Source organism: Coffea arabica, chromosome 2e (assembly GCF_036785885.1).
Source record: "Coffea arabica cultivar ET-39 chromosome 2e, Coffea Arabica ET-39 HiFi, whole genome shotgun sequence".
Taxonomy (NCBI): domain Eukaryota; kingdom Viridiplantae; phylum Streptophyta; class Magnoliopsida; order Gentianales; family Rubiaceae; genus Coffea; species Coffea arabica.
Window position 1 is genome coordinate 15180666 of NC_092313.1, and position 17765 is coordinate 15198430.

At 43.8% G+C, this 17765-nt stretch overlaps 1 protein-coding gene across 5 annotated transcripts; it reads left to right on the forward strand.

Moving 5' to 3' along the window:
- The first annotated feature begins 12206 nt into the window (after positions 1-12206).
- Positions 12207-17244, forward strand: LOC113731127 (uncharacterized). Of its 5 annotated transcripts, none has more exons than XM_072079188.1 (7): positions 12209-12504; positions 12848-12916; positions 14536-14666; positions 14751-16319; positions 16413-16617; positions 16720-16889; positions 16983-17244. In XM_072079188.1, exons 2-7 carry the CDS (start codon positions 12888-12890, stop codon positions 17102-17104), a joined length of 2226 nt encoding a protein of 741 aa, XP_071935289.1. In that variant the 5' UTR covers positions 12209-12504; positions 12848-12887; the 3' UTR covers positions 17105-17244. The 5 variants fall into 5 exon arrangements, 4 of the variants coding, with proteins under 4 accessions (XP_071935289.1, XP_071935291.1, XP_071935290.1 ...); XM_072079190.1 differs by having other exon boundaries at positions 16413-16569; XR_011840255.1 differs by lacking the exon at positions 16413-16617 and having other exon boundaries at positions 12207-12504; positions 16983-17057.
- Positions 17245-17765: the final 521 nt, after the last annotated feature.

Below are 17765 nucleotides of genomic sequence, written 5' to 3' on the forward strand. Positions count from 1 at the left end.
AGAAATGGTTTGATATTGAACTTTAGAAAAGTTTTGCTTTTATCCTAATAATTAGTTGAAATTCAATATATACATATATACATGCATATATGCGTGAAGAAAAGAACCACTAGGCCCACATGGTTGCATATATGCATATATCCGAAAGGCGCGGGAGGCGCGACCCACTAAGCCTACATGGTTGAATGGCGGTGGAAACGGCTGAACTGGTGCCCACTATGTCCGAACTGATCCGCCCAATCTGCCGCATACGAGCTGATACGTGGCGTACGTAGATTGGCCCCGCTACACTAGCCTCCATTTGAGTCTATGGTCATTGAAAAGTCGCATGAACCTGGACCAAATTTCGAGGCAGGTCGGTTCCTTGTGGGGCCCACAATCCCATGATAGCTGCTTTTTCTCGGGTAGCTGCCACGTCTGCTGACGCAACCATCACTTCAAGCATCACGTCTCTCATAATGGCGGTTGCCAGCTCAACCGTCACGCAATACAGCGGTTTTTCAGTAATAAATTCAAATTTCAAGTCGGGACGCTTCGTTTTCCCGCCCTGGTGGCCTAAAAATAGGCCCCACCAAACGTCACTTTCACACTTCCTTTCTCATTTCCTCCTCTCTCCAATTTCTAGCAGCTCACACATCTCTGCCCTTCCAAGTTTGTCCGATCGCTTAGTGAGTTCGGCCAAGAGTCAGTTCGTGCTACCTTCTAAGCACCTTTCAGCTTTCCTTTCCTATTCGCCAGTAAGTCCTCTCTCACTTTTATGTCTTCTTCTTCTACACATTCCGATATAACTAGTTCGGCCCCTAGGCGTAGAGTAACCCGGCCTATTCCCATAGAAATTATTTCTTCCTCTCCCTCTTCTTCTAGTTCTTCGTCTCCAAGTTCATCCGAGTCGGAGTATATTCCTTCCTCCATTCCTTCTCCTGTCCGAGCAATGGCTCAACCCGACCAGCCTGCTCAGCCCGCAGCTGGAACTGCTGATGAAGCAATTCCGCTCAAGGCAGCTCTACTCCGAGCCAGGGAAAGACCCCCCAGGGGTCCAAATTTCGGAGAGGTAGACCTCATCCCTCCTATCCTAGATCAGGGGGATGTGGACAAGCTGGTGGAGAAATATGGCATTCCCCATTAGTTTGAAGCCCGAGCTGCCCAACCTGGGGAGGTTGCCTACCGACCTCCTCCTGAGTTTGTGGCAATCTACAAGGACCAACTCATAACAGGTCTCCGTTTTCCTATTCCCCAGTTTCTCTTTCAAATTCTGATCTTCTGGGGGATCCGGGTGACCCAACTTGCTCCTAATGCAGTTCAGTCAATCCTAGGTTTCTTCATACTCTGTAGGATCCAGGAGATTCCCTACTCCTTGGAGCTATTTAGATCCTTCTTCCAAATGAAAGTCATCGGTCAAGTTTACGGTTGGTTCTACTTCGCTCGTAGGAGTAGGGCAAAGCTCCCAACTCGCGAGCTGTTCTCCGGCGTCCCCTCCTCTATCAAGGGCTAGAAAGCCCAGTTTTTCTTCGTGAAGAACATTGGTTTTCCTTCCCCGACCTGGAGGGAGGACGTCCAAGTGTTAGACCCTCTTCCTTCACCTCTTCCCGCTGCCGAGCTAGACCGCCTGGTCAGTTCGAGCACGCGGCTGAATGTGTAGAAATTCAACAATGCTCAATTCTGGTCTGCGGGACTGGTTCGGGCAGAGGTAACCGACCCTGCTCCTGACCTCAGGTCACTCACCCCAGAAGAGCTGGTTGCCCATAAATTCTTCTTCCCCTTCTCATTCTCTTCTCTCTCTTTTTTTTTTTTTTTTTTACTATCTGAGCTGACCACCTCTCATCCTCTTTTGTAGTGAAGAGATTTTCCCAACTGTTGAACATTGGAGGAGCGGGCAGCTCGAGCACGCCTGCCACCGTGCCGCCCACTGCACCAAGTAGTTCGGTTTCTGTCGCTCCTTCTCCTCCAGTACCAGCTCCACAGGCCCCTGCTCAGTCATCCCATACTGAGGGGGCCAGCAAGAAGAAAAGGAAGAAAACAACGGCCAAGAGGGCCCGAACTGAGGTCGCCTCTCCCACTGCCCAGGCAGCGTATCCAGCTCCAACCGCCACCCCTTTCGAGCATTATGGGGTGAATTCGGCCGAGCAGCAGGCCTCTTCTGAATCTCCACCTACCATGTGGCGCCGTAGGAACATAATCCCCGTAAATCCACTGTCCGAGCTGAGCTTGCACCCTCACCCGATGCACTTCTGCCCGAAGTGGGGGTTGTCGATGAACGACAGAGCCCAGTTCCCCGAGATAGCTCGGGATCTCCTTCGAGGAGCAGTCCTTCCCCGCGACCATACCTTCATTCAGATGGCATCCGACTCCGAGCTGCTCGAGCACTACTACCTCAACGCAGTTCAGGTGAATCCCAAACTGGTTTCATGGTTATTCGTATCCTTTTTTAAGTCGCTCAAGTACTGATCTCATGTCTTACTGCAGCTCAATGTTGCTGGCACCGAGCTGTTGCAGAGATACAAGAACATGGGAGTAAACCTCTCCTAGGTCGATGCAGCCAAGAACAGGCTGTCCAATCAGCTTGAAACAACCGAAGCAGAGCTGGAGTCCTTGAAGAAACAACTTGCCGAGGCCCAGTCCGCCTGTTAGCTGGAGAAGAAAAGGGTGGCCGAGCTGATCTCGCAGCTAGAGGCCGAGCAGAGGAAGTCTACCGAGCTTCCGGGCCAGATCGAGGTTGTGAGAGAGGAGAGGCGTCAACTAGGCGTCCAAGAGTTCAAGAAGTCAGAAGGCTTCATGATGTGCAGGCTCTGAATTTGCCTGGTTTCGAGTTGGGATTATGGTCGGACTACAATCCCGACGCGATCGACCAGATTGACAGGCTCGTGGCGGGCTATGCGCATGGACGTAAGCTGACAGACCTCGTAACTAACCCCACTCTGCCTGTGACCTCTCCTGAACCTGAGCAGGAGCACCAGGGGGAAAAATAGATAGTATTTAGTGTAGGCGTAGTCGGAGTAGGTAGGACTCCGGACCGGCCAGTTCGATTTTGTATGACCCCCATTTTGCACCCTTATTTGAAATGAATGAATCTTCCCTTTATTCAACACTTAGCTAAAATTTCATTTCATTTCATGTCATAATATCTGGATACATATACAGATTGTCCTGCTAGAAATTGCTTTTAACATGTGTAAAAGTCAGCTCATCCAATTCCCCGAGCTGACCTCTAACTTTTCTAGCCCCACGCAAATCACCCCCAGGTCATGCACTCGGATACTAGCGAAAAAGCCTTAAATTGGAGTTGTACCATGTGCGTGGAACTTCTTCCCCGTTGACTTGAGCTAGCTTGCAGTATCCAGCTCGGTCTGTCTCCTTTACAACATAGGGGCCTTCCCAGTTCGGATCTAGTGTACTTGTGCCCACAGCTCGATTTACCGAATTTTTTCGTAGCACCAGGTCTCCTGGTTTGAAGGAGAGATGTCTTACCCTAGCGTTGTAGTACCGCGCAACCTGCCTTTTGTACTTTGCCATTCTTATGGCTGCTTCCTCCCTCTACTGTTCTAGCAGGTCTAGGTTGAATCGCATCTCCTCCTCATTATCCCGAGCCACAAAATGCTGCATCCTGCCCGAGGGTATTCCAATTTCTGTTGGGATTACAGCCTCCGCCCCATAAATTAAGACAAATGGAGTTTCCTGTGTAGCAGTTCGGGGCGTGGTTCAGTAACCCACAGTATGGTTGGCAGCTCGTCTATCCACCCAGTTCAGACAGATTCGATCCGCGCCTTCAAACCATGCAGGATGGTCCTATTGACATTCTTGACCTGGTCGTTAACTTGTGGGTGCCCTACGGAAGTGAAGTGTTGCTGTATTCCAAGCTCGGAACACCAGTCCTGGAGGGAACTATCGACGAACTGTCTGCCATTGTCTGAGATCAGGGCCCGTGGTATGCCGAACCGACAAACTATATTTTTCCAGAGGAACTTTAGAACCGACGTGCTGCTGATGGTGTTAAGGGGCTTAACTTCTACCCACTTAGTGAAAGAATAGTCAATTCCCAAGCAGGTCAATTCTCCACTGAAAGAATGGCCATGGGCTTTGAAGAGGGACCATCTCTTGAGTCGGGGCATGATGAACCGGTGCGTCCAGTTGGCATGACCTGCACTTTGCCATCAGCTCGGCCGAGTCTCGGAAGATGGTCAGCCAGTAGTATCCGGATAACATGCCCTTCTTGGCCAGAACTCGCGAACTGACATGATTTTCATATATGCCCTCACGTAGTTCGCTCAGAATGTAGCTCCCCTCCTCAAGCGTCACGCATCTCAGCCGTGGACGTAGATACGACTTCCTATAAAGCACTCTGTCCGCGAGAGCATACCTCTGTGACTTGAGAAGGACCTTGCGAGCATCTGTCTTGCTCAAGAAAAGTTCTTCCCTGGCTAGGTACTGTACAATTGGATCTATCCAGGAGCTCATCACTCGTACTACTGTCGTGTCTAGCTGCTCATATGCACAATTTTTGACGACCTCTACCAATACTTCCCTATTCAGCGTGTCAAAAGAAGTGGAAACTAGTTTAGACAAAGCATCCGCTCTCTTATTGCAGCTTCTCGGGACTCGTTCGAGGGTGAACTACTTAAACCGACTCCTTAGATCAAGTACTTTAGCAACATACTTCTTCAATGGCTCTTCCCTGACCTCGTAGTTCCCCAAAACTTGGTTTACTATCAACTAAGAGTCGCTATGGATCCTTACTGATTCAGCTCCCAATTTCCAAGCCATCTCCATCCCTGCAATCAGGGCCTCATATTCAGACTCGTTGTTAGAGGCTATGAAGTCGAATCTCAAGACGTAGGTCAACTTTTCCCTAGTAGGGCTGATTAGGAGGAGTCCGGCCCCGCACCCTTCTTTGCTGGAGGAGCCATCAACGTATAGTGCTCAGGCTGGAACGGCCTGTCCGGCAATCTCCCCAGTTTCATCGATGTCAGGCTATACAGGGGCTTGTTCTGCCTCAGCTGACCAGATGCCAGCTTCTCCGGTCGGCTTGGCCTCGGCTTGCATGGGAGCTTCTCTGGCCCGTATAGTTTCAGCTCGCATAAGAGCCTCTCCGGCATGCATGGCCTCATCTCCGGCCTGTATGGCCTCAGCTCGCATAGGAACCTCCCCGGCCTGTATGGGCCTCAACTCGCGAGAGAGCTTCTCCGGCCTGTTTGGCCTCAACTCGCAAAGGAGCCTCTCCGGCCTATTTGGCCTTAGCTCGCGAGGGAGCCTCCGGCTTGGTGTCAGCCTCTCCGACCCGTTCGAACTTTGGCTGCCCAAAGGAAAGGCCATCCGCTATGAAGTCCGCCAATACTTGGCCTTTGATGGTCATCCAGGGTTGGTACCCTAGGTCGTACTCGGACAACTCGACAGCCCACTTGACCATCCTCCCTGACACGTCCGGTCTGGATAGGATCGGTTTCATGGGTTGGTCAGTCACTACCATAATGGGATGAGCCTGGAAGTATGACCTGAACTTTTGCGCCGCATGAACTAATGTCAGGACATAGCGCTCAACCGGCGAATACCTGGCCTCCGCCCCCTGTAGAGCACGACTGACATAGTACACCGGTCTCTGGACCTTGTTATCTTCTCTAGCTAGCACAACGCTAACAGCCTCCTTCCCCGCCACTAGGTATATGAATAGAATTTCACCTCGTTCGTGGGAAGTCAGGGCAGGCAACGTGGCAATGTGACTCTTCAGTTCGCCGAATACTTTCTGGTATTTTGAGGTCCATTCAAACTGGGGACCTTTGTTTAGAGCCTTGAAGAAAGGTAAGCCTCAGGCTGCCGATTTGGACAGGAACCTATTCAAGGCTGTCATCCTACCAGCTAGGCGCTGCACCTCCTTAATATTTTTGGGAGGAGCCATATCCATGATAGCTTTTACCTTATCCGGGTTAGTCCGTACCCCGTTTTTGGATATCATATACTCTAAGAATTTGCCCGACCTGACTCCGAAAGTACATTTCTTGGGGTTCAGTCGCATGCATGAGCTCCGAAGAACGTTGAAGACCTCTCTGAGGTCTGTAATGAACTGTTCCTCAGTTCGACTTTTCACCAACATGTCGTCCACGTAGACCTCCATATTCTGCCCTATCTGATTTTTGAACAGTTTGTTCACCAATCTTTGGTACGTCGCGCCCACATTTTTTAGTCCAAACGGCATGGTGACATAACAGTAGGTGCCATACTCCGTGATGAACGAGATCTTCTCCTGATCTTCCTCGTCCATAGCTATTTGGTAGTATCCCTTGAAAGCATCCAAGAAACTGAAGATTTCATACCCAGTGGTCGAGTCCACAGGCAGGTCGATTCGGGGAAGAGGATAGCAATCCTTCGGGCAAGCTTTGTTCAAATCAGTGAAGTCCACACACATTCTCCAAACTCTGTCGTCCTTCTTGACCAACACAGGGTTGGCCAGCCAGGTCGGATACAAGACCTCCTTCACAATTTTGGCCTCTAGCAGTTTGCCTACCTCGTCTTTGAAGACCTCATTCCGCTCAGGCGTAAAATTCCGCTTCTTCTGCTTCACAGGTCGGATATTGGGGTCTACTTGTAATTTGTGAACTGCCAGCTCGGACGGAATTCCAGGCATGTCATCTGTACTGCAGGCGAAAATCTCCGCATATTCCTCAAGAAGAGTTTCGAGTGCCCTCCGTGTCTGCTCGCCCAGGCCTGAGCCGGTCTTGACCACACGATCGGGTCTCTCCCTGCTGACTGGCAGTTCGAGTAGCCCCTCGTTCGTCTCCAACCGTTCTTTTTTCTTCATTGGCTCCCAGGGCTCTAAGCGAGTTGTCTGAGCCACCAGTTTCTTCTTACCCTTGAGAGTTGCAATGTAGCATACCCGAGCTATCTTTGGACCCCTTAGTACTTCAGCTATCCTTGCAGGGGTGGGGAACTTCGTGCTAAGGTGCAGCGTTGAGCAGACAGCTTGGAGCGCGTTCAAGGTCGACCGCCCCAAGATCATGTTGTATGAAAACGGCTCCTTCACCACCGCGAAGTTTACGGGGACAGTTCGGCATTTTGGCGGTGCCCCCACTGTGACCATAAAGGTTATCATCCTCTCAGGTCTTATCGGTGGCCCTGCGAAACCGATCAGGGGAGTTCGGACTGGGATGAGCTTCTTGTCTTCCAATTGCAGTTCCTTGAAGGTCTTGTAGTATAATACGTCAATGGCGCTCCCGTTGTCTATATATACCTTTTTGACCTTGTAGTTGCAGGTTATAACTTCTATTACGATGACCTCGTGGTTATTGGAGGCGAGTGGTACTGCATTCTCAGGTCCGTAGATGATTTCCTCATACATCTTCAATCGTTTGCTCGAGCTCTCTCCATCAGGAGGGGGCGATTACTACGTTGTGCCGTATGACTATCTCCTCCCACTGGTCCCCCTGCAATGGTGTTGATCACCCCGACCAAATTCTGCACACCTCTAGCTGGGGAGTTCGGTCATGGGGATCCTGAGGCCGATCGCGCTAATAGCTCGTGCGTTCGCGCTTATACCCTCCTGATTTCTGGTCTGTTCGTCCACCCTGTATGAACTGACTCAGGTGCCCTCGTTTGATCAGCTTCTCGATGTCTTTCTTGAGGTGATGGCAATTTTCAGTATTATGTCCTACGTCACTGTGGTAGGCGCAATACAGGCTCCGATCTCGTCAGCTCCTGTCACCGATCAACTGTGGGGAAGACCGAGAGAGGCCCTCCTGCTCCATTACCGCAAGGACCTGGGCCTTGGGCACTGTGAGGGAAGTCCAGGCTCTCTCTCTCTCTCGAAGGGCTTGTTCGCACCCGACCAGGGGCTGCTCCTGGGTCGACGGTCGAAGGTGTTCTTTCCTGCGCGCCCTTTAAGCGATTGGCTTCCTCTGCATTAGCCTTCTCATGAGCTCGGTCAAGCATCTTCTGAACTGACTGGGGAGATTTCTCCACAAACTCAGTGTATAGCTTTTGCTTGCGCAACCCATTGATGAAAGCGGCCATGACGACCTTATCGTCCCGATCCCGGACCTGGAGGGACTCATTGTTAAATCGCACCATGTATTCACGCAGTGACTCCTTGGGGTTCTGATGGATCGACATCAGGTGAGCCGCACCCTTGGAAAAGGCTCGCGACGAGATAAACTGTGCTGAGAACAGTCGTGCGAGCTGGGCGAAAGACCGGATTGACCTAGGGGTAGTCTCTGAAACCACTGACACGCCTTTCCCTCCAGGAACATCGGAAAGGTCTTGCATCCGATCGCATCCGCGACCGTTTATAGGCGCATTTGCATCATAAATGCGAACAGGTGATCCTCTGGATCCGTGGTTGCATCGTAGGATTTCATGTTCGGTATTTTGAACTTTGCGGGCAGCGGGTAGTCCTAAATGTCGGGCACAAAGGGGGAGGCGATATATTTGTCCGCCTCCGGATCTAACAGAAGATCCAGCTCGTCCCGCACCTGGTGTTCATCTCTCTTTGGGGAGATCTCCCTCCGCGAGAACCCCCGGAAGAGCTCCGGGTGTTCAGTTCGGGAGTTCCTGTGAGAGGGCTCTTGGATTTCGATCTGTTCTCGCCTGAACTCCTTCCTTGCCCGCTTCTGTCGGGGATTGGGGCTTCCCGTCCTAGACTCCGAAGGCCCATCGCCTCCCTTTCTCCGTGTCTTGGGCTCCTGATCCTGTTGGCCTCTGGCTTGTTCTTTGAGGTAGTTCATAATCACCTCGAAAGTAGGTAGATTTGCCGCCACCGTTTGCACCAGCTGTTCGGGCGGGATCCGCAAGAGCCCGTCCCCCTCGTTCCCCTGAATTTGATCTTCACCAGGGTGCTGAGGGTTACTTCGCTCGTTCCCTTTAGATTCGTCGGCGTTCCTCTGAGATCGAGTCCTCGGCATGTTTTCGCAAGAGAAGAATTTCGTTCCCACAGACGGCGTCAATTGATGCGACTGTCCAGAAATGCGATCCGAGCTGAGCTGCTGCGAGCCGAATTGACTGGAAATGGCCGAGCTAACAGAAGGTGAACAAGCGGACCGACCTGCAAAGGGAGAAACGGCGGGGCTTGGTTCCCCAGAATAACTCCGACGATCAAGTCAGCAAGAGTTGGAGAGTAAAGTAGCAGTATAAAGTACTGTTGAAGGCGTACGTTGCGTCGTCTTGTGATGCTATATTTATAGGCTTGAGAGTGAGAGTTTCCTTATAGGACTACGAGTCCTGGTCAAGGGGGAGTCTTTCTAGGGTTTCACCTGCTAATTCCGAAAGGCGCGGGAGGCACGGCCCATTAAGCACACATGGCTGAATGGCGGTGGAAACGGCCGAACTGGTGCCCACTATGTCCGAACTGATCCGTCCGAGCTGCCGCATACGAGTTGATACGTGGCGTACGTAGATTGGCCCCACTACAGTATGTTATGCACTGCAAATGTCTCTTTCACTTCATTAAAAGATTTTGGAGTTCTGCACTTCTGCTTCTATTCACGAAACTAAAATTTCTCCTTCGCTTGTGCCCAACTGAAAATAGTCTTGGCTCCACCGCTAAGTTTGAAGTTCGACACATCTTAAACAACTGAACTCTGTACACGAACAGGAAAGTGTTTTCCTGGTCATTGAGTTTTGTAGAGTAAACATGAACGAAAAACCTGAACTTTATTCATTAATTCAAGTTACTCTCGACAAAGTCTAAGCTGGTATTTTTGTTTGTTAATAAAGTAAATTTTTGTCTAAAACAGAAAAAGCACCAAAAAAAATCAAATTCACGGGCCATTAGCGCATCCTAAACTCTTTTCCTTTGGTTAACGAATTGAATGAATTGAATCACTTATTTTGCTTGTTTAGTTAGAAATAACCTTGCTTTTATAGAGACCAACATACTTGCGATGAGCAGTACTTCTATTTTCCAATTCAAAAAATAATTTTTAAAAAAATGAATTGAATAAATTTCACAATTATATACATTAATATGAAAAATGAAAATTTATACTAGCTCTTTTTTTTTTCTTTGAGCAATTCAAGCCTTGTAGGATTTATAATATGTTATCGGCTTAAAGTCGACACATTCGGCTCGTTTAAAAACAGCGCTGGCTTGAATCTCAACTTGCAGTCCGACTAAAAATATGGGTCAAGTTTGAGCTAAGTTAGGTTAGTCCAAATAAGGCTTGACCGATTACATATTGTCAAATAAATAAGATAATTGTATACATATATACATTGGTCCAATTTCATACCGAATCAATACTATGAAGTGGGCTCACATTGGGTCTTAATTTATATATATATGCGTGTGTGTGTGTGTGAGAGAGAGAGAAACCTTGCAGCAGGCTGGGCTTGGGCCACTAACATTTTATTAAGGTTCGATTTTAATGTATAGTATCAGGATGTAGAAATTATGAGTTCAAATCTTCTTTTCGCCACCTCACTTTCTAAATCTCACCCCTCCTAATTTTTATTTTTTTAAGTAGGTTATATAGTTTTGAGAGTGTTAGGGTTAAAACAATCACAGGGGCAAACTAGTTGAACATGGTATAATCCCACCCCTTATTTATCTTGGAAAAACTGTTATCACCTCCAATGTAAGATTATTTTATCTTACGAATGAGGGATTAACTTGGTAAAATGAAATGTCTAATTGCATAAAAGTAACTAAATATGGGATAACATAATATTAATAATTTAACCTTGTGTCATCTCATGAAACAAATTAACGAGGTCTTTTGGACTAATAAAGCCATGGTTTGAATCCTCACTCAAACATGTGATTACATAAAGGTCTTTTAGAACTATAAGAACACTTAATAAATTCTGAACGAGGATTCTACACAAACATCAGGCTTTTACACAATTCTAATAGTAATTATAAATTGACAGGTTGTCGAAGCCTGTGCAATAATAAAACCTGCTCAAACTAAAAGTAATTTCTGTAGATAGCGGTGAGCAGGGTCGAATCCACAGGGACTGGGAGTAATTGTTTCTTTTCAAATTCACAGTGACAAAGGGGGGTGTTTTTGTGTAGAAGGTGACACTCAAAGAAATCCAAATAAAATCTAAGAAACTACTAAAAATTAAATAACAAAATATTAAAATCAAATGAGTAATAATTAAGGATTTAGCCAAGAAATAACTTCAGCAATGGTTCACCTAATTGATCATCGATGCAAAGCCAATTCCAATTATTTATCAATAAATAGGTTATAACTACCAAACAAGCGATGACAGTCAACCCCTCCTTACTGTGTCGGTGATCAAGGTACGCCCGTTAATCACTGCTCTAATTGAGAAATAATCCTTGGTACGCCCATAGGATTTAATTCCCCAATTGCCTTACGTATTAGAGGAGCCCTATTCTAACCAAATAACGCACTACCAGGGTTATTTTAGATTAGCCCGCGTATTCCCCTAACACAAACCTAATCATGCCAGTTGTCACTATTTTAGAGCAATTAAACAATTACGGATTTAATGCCCTAATTGACAATAGATTACCAAATCAATTAATTATCCGGATCCAAGACAACCAATTAATTGAACAATCATAAGCACTGCAATCAAGGAATATGCGAATACCAATAATTAAAAGGGAAAGATTAAATTAAATCGATCTCACAATTTTTAGGTAACCCAAAGCATCCGTCGTTTCTTGACTAGAGTGAGGGGATTAGCTCATATTGGATGAACTACGCCCGCGGGAAATTTCAGCAGAAGTCACGACCATTGTCTGCGTTTCAGGAAGTTGCAATTCGTCGAACAGAAAGAACGCAAATGAAAGTCTCAAGCAGCAATTGAATCTATTTATTATTCCCAGCATCCGTATAGCAAAACCACTCCAGCGGTACAAGGAGGAAAAGTCAAAGCTAAAAGAAAAAGTTGCTTCCTCCTCACATGCGTGGAGAAAAGCCAAAGGAAAACTAACAAGAAAAGTCCAAGTCAAGAAGAGTCAAAACATTTCTGCTAAGCTACAGCCGAGAAAGCTAAGAAAAAACTCGCCGCCCAACTTCCTTCTTTTTACCTGTGTTTTCAGGCTCGGACCGGACCGGCCGGTCGGACCGGTTGGACCGGGAACCGGCCAGGCATCCGGTCCGAGCTAGCTAAAAAACTCGGCTGTTAAAAAACCGGTCAAACTCGGTCATAACTCGGGTTGGACCGGTGAACCGGAATTTTTGGTTAACTCCGGTTTTTTATTTTTTTCCATTTTCGGCCTTTTTTTGGGTCAGACTTTGACAAATTGACCAACTAAAAACGCTAAAAATTGACTGAAAAAATAGAGCAAAATTGACAAAAGCTTTCGTGAGCTTCTGTTTGAGTGTTTCTTCTTCAGCCGATAGGCAATAACCTCGCCGATAACCACAGCAGTTCAGCCACCACCGCCGCTCTTGAGATCCATCGCCGATCTCTGGCCTCCATCGCTCTTGAGATCCACAGCCTTCAATCTCTGGCCTCCACCGCCGCAACACCACCAGTTCGTTCAGATTTCAAGAGAAACAAGTAGTTAGCAAGCGGGTGAACTGAAGCTAAAGCCTAAATCTGGTAATTTTTCCAATCTGAAGGCTATTATTGCTGATTTGTTATGCTAAAGTTGATATGTGGCTGGAATTTTTTGATTCATTATGCTGGGCCTTCGGGATTGGATATTGCGGGTGTGAAACTAATACGAAGGCCACAACTGTTGTGCTCTGTTCTCAGTTCTCTCCCTTTCTTTTATGCACGTTTCTCCCTTTCCAGCTAACTGAATCACCTAGATGAAAGACAAATGTATCAGTTTGCAAATTTATTGTTGCCCGAATATGACGCCTGTGATTTTTCAAAAACTAAACTATTATGGCGTATGTTAAAAACTTTCTACCATTTTTACATGGATGAAATGGATGAGGATTACATGGAAGGGATGAAATGGATGAGGATTACTTTGAATGGAAGATGATTTTGAGAGGACAGACAAGTATGATAAACCTCCAGGTCCTATAATTTAGCACCCCCAATCATATGCACATTTTAATAGCTAGACCTTCTATTTTTGTTAACCATGAGCTTTAATGGTTTTATCCATTATAAAACGATAAAATGTTGACTGATTATGTTTCGTTAAATTGGAGATTTTACATTACTGGTTTATGAATCTGAACCCTGTCTTAGCTTATAGGAATAAGGTATATAAACTTTGGCCTGACAAAATGTGGCCTTCCCCGTTACTGATTGGAAGTTTCCAGGTTGCGTGCCATAAGACACCATTGTTAGGCTTTTCTGCTTAAACAAATATTACTGGACAGGGAGTTCCACAGGTTTGGTGATCGATTTCTCATCTATCATCCTCCTTTTCAGACTTTCATTAGACTTGATAAAAGAATGGCAACATAACAAGGATAAAAAGAACAATTGATCATATTGTTCGCGCTTAAGCCTGGGAAAAATCAATGGAACATCTTTACCAAAATGATAAGAAAACCCAACCTTTAATCCCAGTTATTTTAACCACGTTCCATCAGGTTTTGTTGACTGGCCGGGTTTTATCACACTTAAAAGAGTGAAAAAGAAATCCAATGTGGCTGGCTTAGGAAGAGCAAAACCCCCAATGAGTAGCTAATGTGAACGATCACTAACATGTATGATTTAACAGTGAAAGTGAACTGGTACTAGTTTATATATGTATTTGATATTTGAACATTTAACTTCATATTCTGGTTTATACTTTGTATTGCAATTCTTGGGTGGAAAAAATCTAACAAGAAATGCTTCATGACACTTGCTTAAATTATCAATACATATTTTCTCGAATCATTAAGAGCACTCTAAAGTACATTCGCATTTTATGAATTCCTTCTTTCAATTGAATGTTTAAATACTACTGCAGAGACTGCTATCATATTAATCTTGAGCTACTTCGGCTACCGTTTGACAATGAACAAGATTGATGTAAAAAAAAAAAACCTTATCAGAATTAAATTTGGAAACCCATTCTGTATTGAATGAATACAGAAGAAAAAAGAAAGTAAATATAGAAAAACCCATTCTGAATTGAATGAATAGAGAAGAAAAAAAAAGTTAAGTATAGAAAAGCAAGTAGTTGACAATGAATAAGACAATTGCTTTTCTTTTTGGAAGGAAAAAACTAATGAGAATTATATAAGTGGAGAACACATCCTCTGATAGGCTATAGAACACCAGAAAATGAAAACTTTCTCGAGGGCCTAAACAGAATTGAATAATGCAAGTGGCAAATAGAGAGAAAAGTAAAGCTTATCTATTACATGTGGCAGCAAGTAGGATTCATAGAGTTTGAAAACAGGATTCATAGCAAGCAGGATTCATTGCCAACAAGCAGGATTCATAGCAAGCAGGATTCATTGCCAACAAGCCTTTGAAAAACCATATAGTTCCTGCGGACTTCAATTTCAACATACTTTTAGCTTTGATATTCTTTTCTCATACTCAATGGCTGTACACATATGGCTAATGATAGCTAATGTCTGTGCATATATGGCTATGCATAATTGCTGTAGATTTTCATTTATAGGAGATTTTTTAAATTATTTAATATTTTCAATGTTCTTTCTAATGTAGGACAATGGAAGGTACCGATTCACAGTCCACACCAACAAATGAAGGATCGGCATCAAAGTCAAGTTCTGAAAATGTTAGGCAAAAAACTGATATAGCTTGGAGATATGCTATAGAAGGACAAGATTCACAAGGTAGAAGAATTTTGATATGTCAATGGTGCAGTAGTATTTTTAGAGGGGGAGGTATTAATCGAGTGAAGCATCATTTTGCAAAAGTAAAGGGTAATGTGGCTCCATGCAAAAATGTGCCAAATGATGTTCAGCAGATAATGGAAGATTCATTGAACGAAAATGTTAAAAAAGCAAAAGAGAAAAAAGGGATATTTGAAATTGGAAATCCATTGGGCCGAAGTGTAGCGGGATTTGAAGATGATGATATTCAAGAAATTCCTCATCCAAAAACAAAGACTCAAACTAACATGAGTGGGAATAAGGGAAAAAGAAAGGCACATGGCATTGAATCTTATATGACAGGTAAATCTCTTGATCACTCTCAACCGAGTATCAAGTCTTGTATGCAAAGTAAAGAGAGATGGCATGATACTGACATGGCTATAGCTTTGTGGTTTTATGATGCATGTATTCCAATGAATGCTTGTAATTCTCCCTATTACCAACAAGCAATTGGAAAAATAACAAGTATGGGTCATGGTTATCAAGGACCTAGTTATCATGCTTTAAGGGTAACTTTGTTGAAAGATGCAAAGAAGCAAGTTGAATTAATTGTTGACAATCTACGTAGTAAATGGGCTGAAACTGGTTGCACAATTATGGGTGATGGCTGGAAGGATAATAGGCAAAGAAGTTTGATCAATTTTTTGGTCTATTGTCCTAGTGGGATCTCATTTATCAAATCTGTTGATGCTTCAGATTTTGAGTCTAATGCTGAATATTTGTGCAATCTGTTTTCAGAAATTGTTGAGATTGTTGGATCTAGTAATGTTGTTCACATGGTCACAGATAATGCAAGTAATTATAAAGCTGCCGGTCGATTACTTTCTGAAAAATATCCTACAATTAGTTGGTCTCCTTGTGCAGCACATTGTTTGAATTTAATTATGAAAGATATTGGAGAAATGACTCATGTGAAAGATGTAATTACTCTTGCTTCAAGAGTCACTGTGTATGTTCATAATCGAAAGTGGATTCTTAGTTGGTTAAGAAAAAGGCCTGGTTGGAGAGAGATTCTTCGTCCTGCGGAAACACGATTTGGTACTAATTTTATTGCTTTGAAGAATCTTCATGATTTGAAACAACATTTGGAGGCTTTAGTGACTTCTAGTGCATACAAGAGAGAGTTGAAAAATGAAAAAGGTAAAGAAGTCAAACAAATTGTTGTTGATGGGAAGTTTTGGAATAATTGTTTGATTATTGTGAGAATTATGGGTCCAATTATGCGCTTGTTGCGCATTTGTGATTCTGATGAAAAACCATCATTGGGTTATGTATATGAAGGCATGTGGAGAGTTGTTAATGGCATTAAAGAGCTGTTTAAGAACAAGAAAAAGTTCTATGGTCCATACATTGATATAATTGATAGGAGGTGGGATAATATGTTGAAAAAAGATCTTCATGCAGCTGCCTTTTGGTTGAATCTGGCCTTTCAATATGATAAGGATAGCCCTTGTCACATGCCTGAGATTATGAAAAGTGTTTTAGAAGTCATGCAAAAGCTAAAAATGGATGGACTTCAATATATGATGGATGAAATATCAATGTTTAGGTCAAAGGATCAAAGTTTTGGATTTGAATTTGCTCAAAATACTCACAAAACTGCCCGTCCAGGTATGCCTACTCTAATTTCACATTGATTATGTTAAGAATTACTTTTGTTGGTTTTTTTAAAAAAAGATTACTAATTATGTCTTACTAATATAGATGAGTGGTGGAAATTGTTTGGTAATGATGCTCCACATTTACAAAAGTTGGCAATTAAACTCTTGAGCCAAACATCTTCTTCTTCGGGATGTGAACGCAATTGGAGTGTATTTGAACGCATCCATACCAAAAAGAGAAATAGACTTGAGCATCAAAGGTTGAATGATCTTGTTTATATTCATTATAATTTACGTTTGAAGAATAGGTATGGAATTACTATTATACATGCTTACTTTCTTTTGTAAATTTATTACTTTTTTAAAATTACTTACTTCTTTTATTTTTTTTGCTCTTTTTTTCATTGTAGGCTTTCATATAAAAAGAGGTCTTATGATCCGGTGGATTATGAAACTATTGATAAAGTTGAATTTTGGGTAATTGATGAGGAACAAGAAGGAGAGCTTGATTATGATGAGTTAGAAGAAATGATTGAAGAAGAATTTCCCAAAACTAGCGAGAATGAAGCCTCTCAATCACGTAAGTTTATATTTGCTAACTTTATTTAAGTTTCTTTTTAATTTGTGTCTATTTTTGAATATTTTTATTTATGAGTATTTAAATGATTTGTAGATAAGAAAGACACAAATATTGTGCAACTTGATGATGAGGATGATGTTGATGATATCGACTTCGAAAGTTATGAAATTGGAGATAAGGATGATGAGGATGAAGATGAAGAATGGCTTAGATAGTTCTGTGGAACATGGTGTTTTATTTAGATTGATATTATCAAGCATTTGAACATGAACTTGTTACCTTATTTGGATTGCTATTTGTTAATGATTGAACATATATGGGATTTCTATTTTATAAATTTGTGAGTTTGGATGAATTTGGTGAATTGTTTGATGAATTAGATATAAATTTAGATAATTGGGTTCTTTGGTTATATTTTGTAAATTTGATTTGCAGGTATGTGTGTGTGTATATAATATATATATATATATATATATATATATATATATATATATATATGACGTATATATGACGTCATCCGAGTCGACCCCCTATCGACCCCGGTCGAACCCATTGACCCCTGACCCCCGACCTCTGCCGAGTCGAGTCCCGGTCCGAGTTTGAAAACATAGCTTTTTACTCCTTTTTATTGCGGCGGCCCTCAGCAGAACCAAGCCCCCCCAGGTGTCCTTCCCTCGCGGAATTTACCAAAATGGGCGTGATATCTTCATTTCCAAAAATACCCGTTGGACAAGCTCTATCATCTGCATCCCTTTTCTGTCAAATTGGTACCTGTTATCATATTTTCGTTCTACTCCCTGAAATAAATGCAATTTACGAAAAGTGAGTAGAATCTACTAATTAATCCACATCCGGTCAGATAATAGGGGAAATTAA

What these genes read in the sequence shown, in the direction of transcription:
- LOC113731127 (XM_072079188.1), top strand. Translation starts at nt 12,888, where the DNA reads ATGGAAGATGATTTTGAGAGGACAGACAA. An exon ending in GATTTTGAGAGGACAGACAA is followed by an intron (nt 12,917 to 14,535) that starts GTATGATAAACC and finishes TTTCTAATGTAG; the next exon opens with GACAATGGAAGGTACCGATT. An exon ending in GAATGAAGCCTCTCAATCAC is followed by an intron (nt 16,890 to 16,982) that starts GTAAGTTTATAT and finishes AATGATTTGTAG; the next exon opens with ATAAGAAAGACACAAATATT.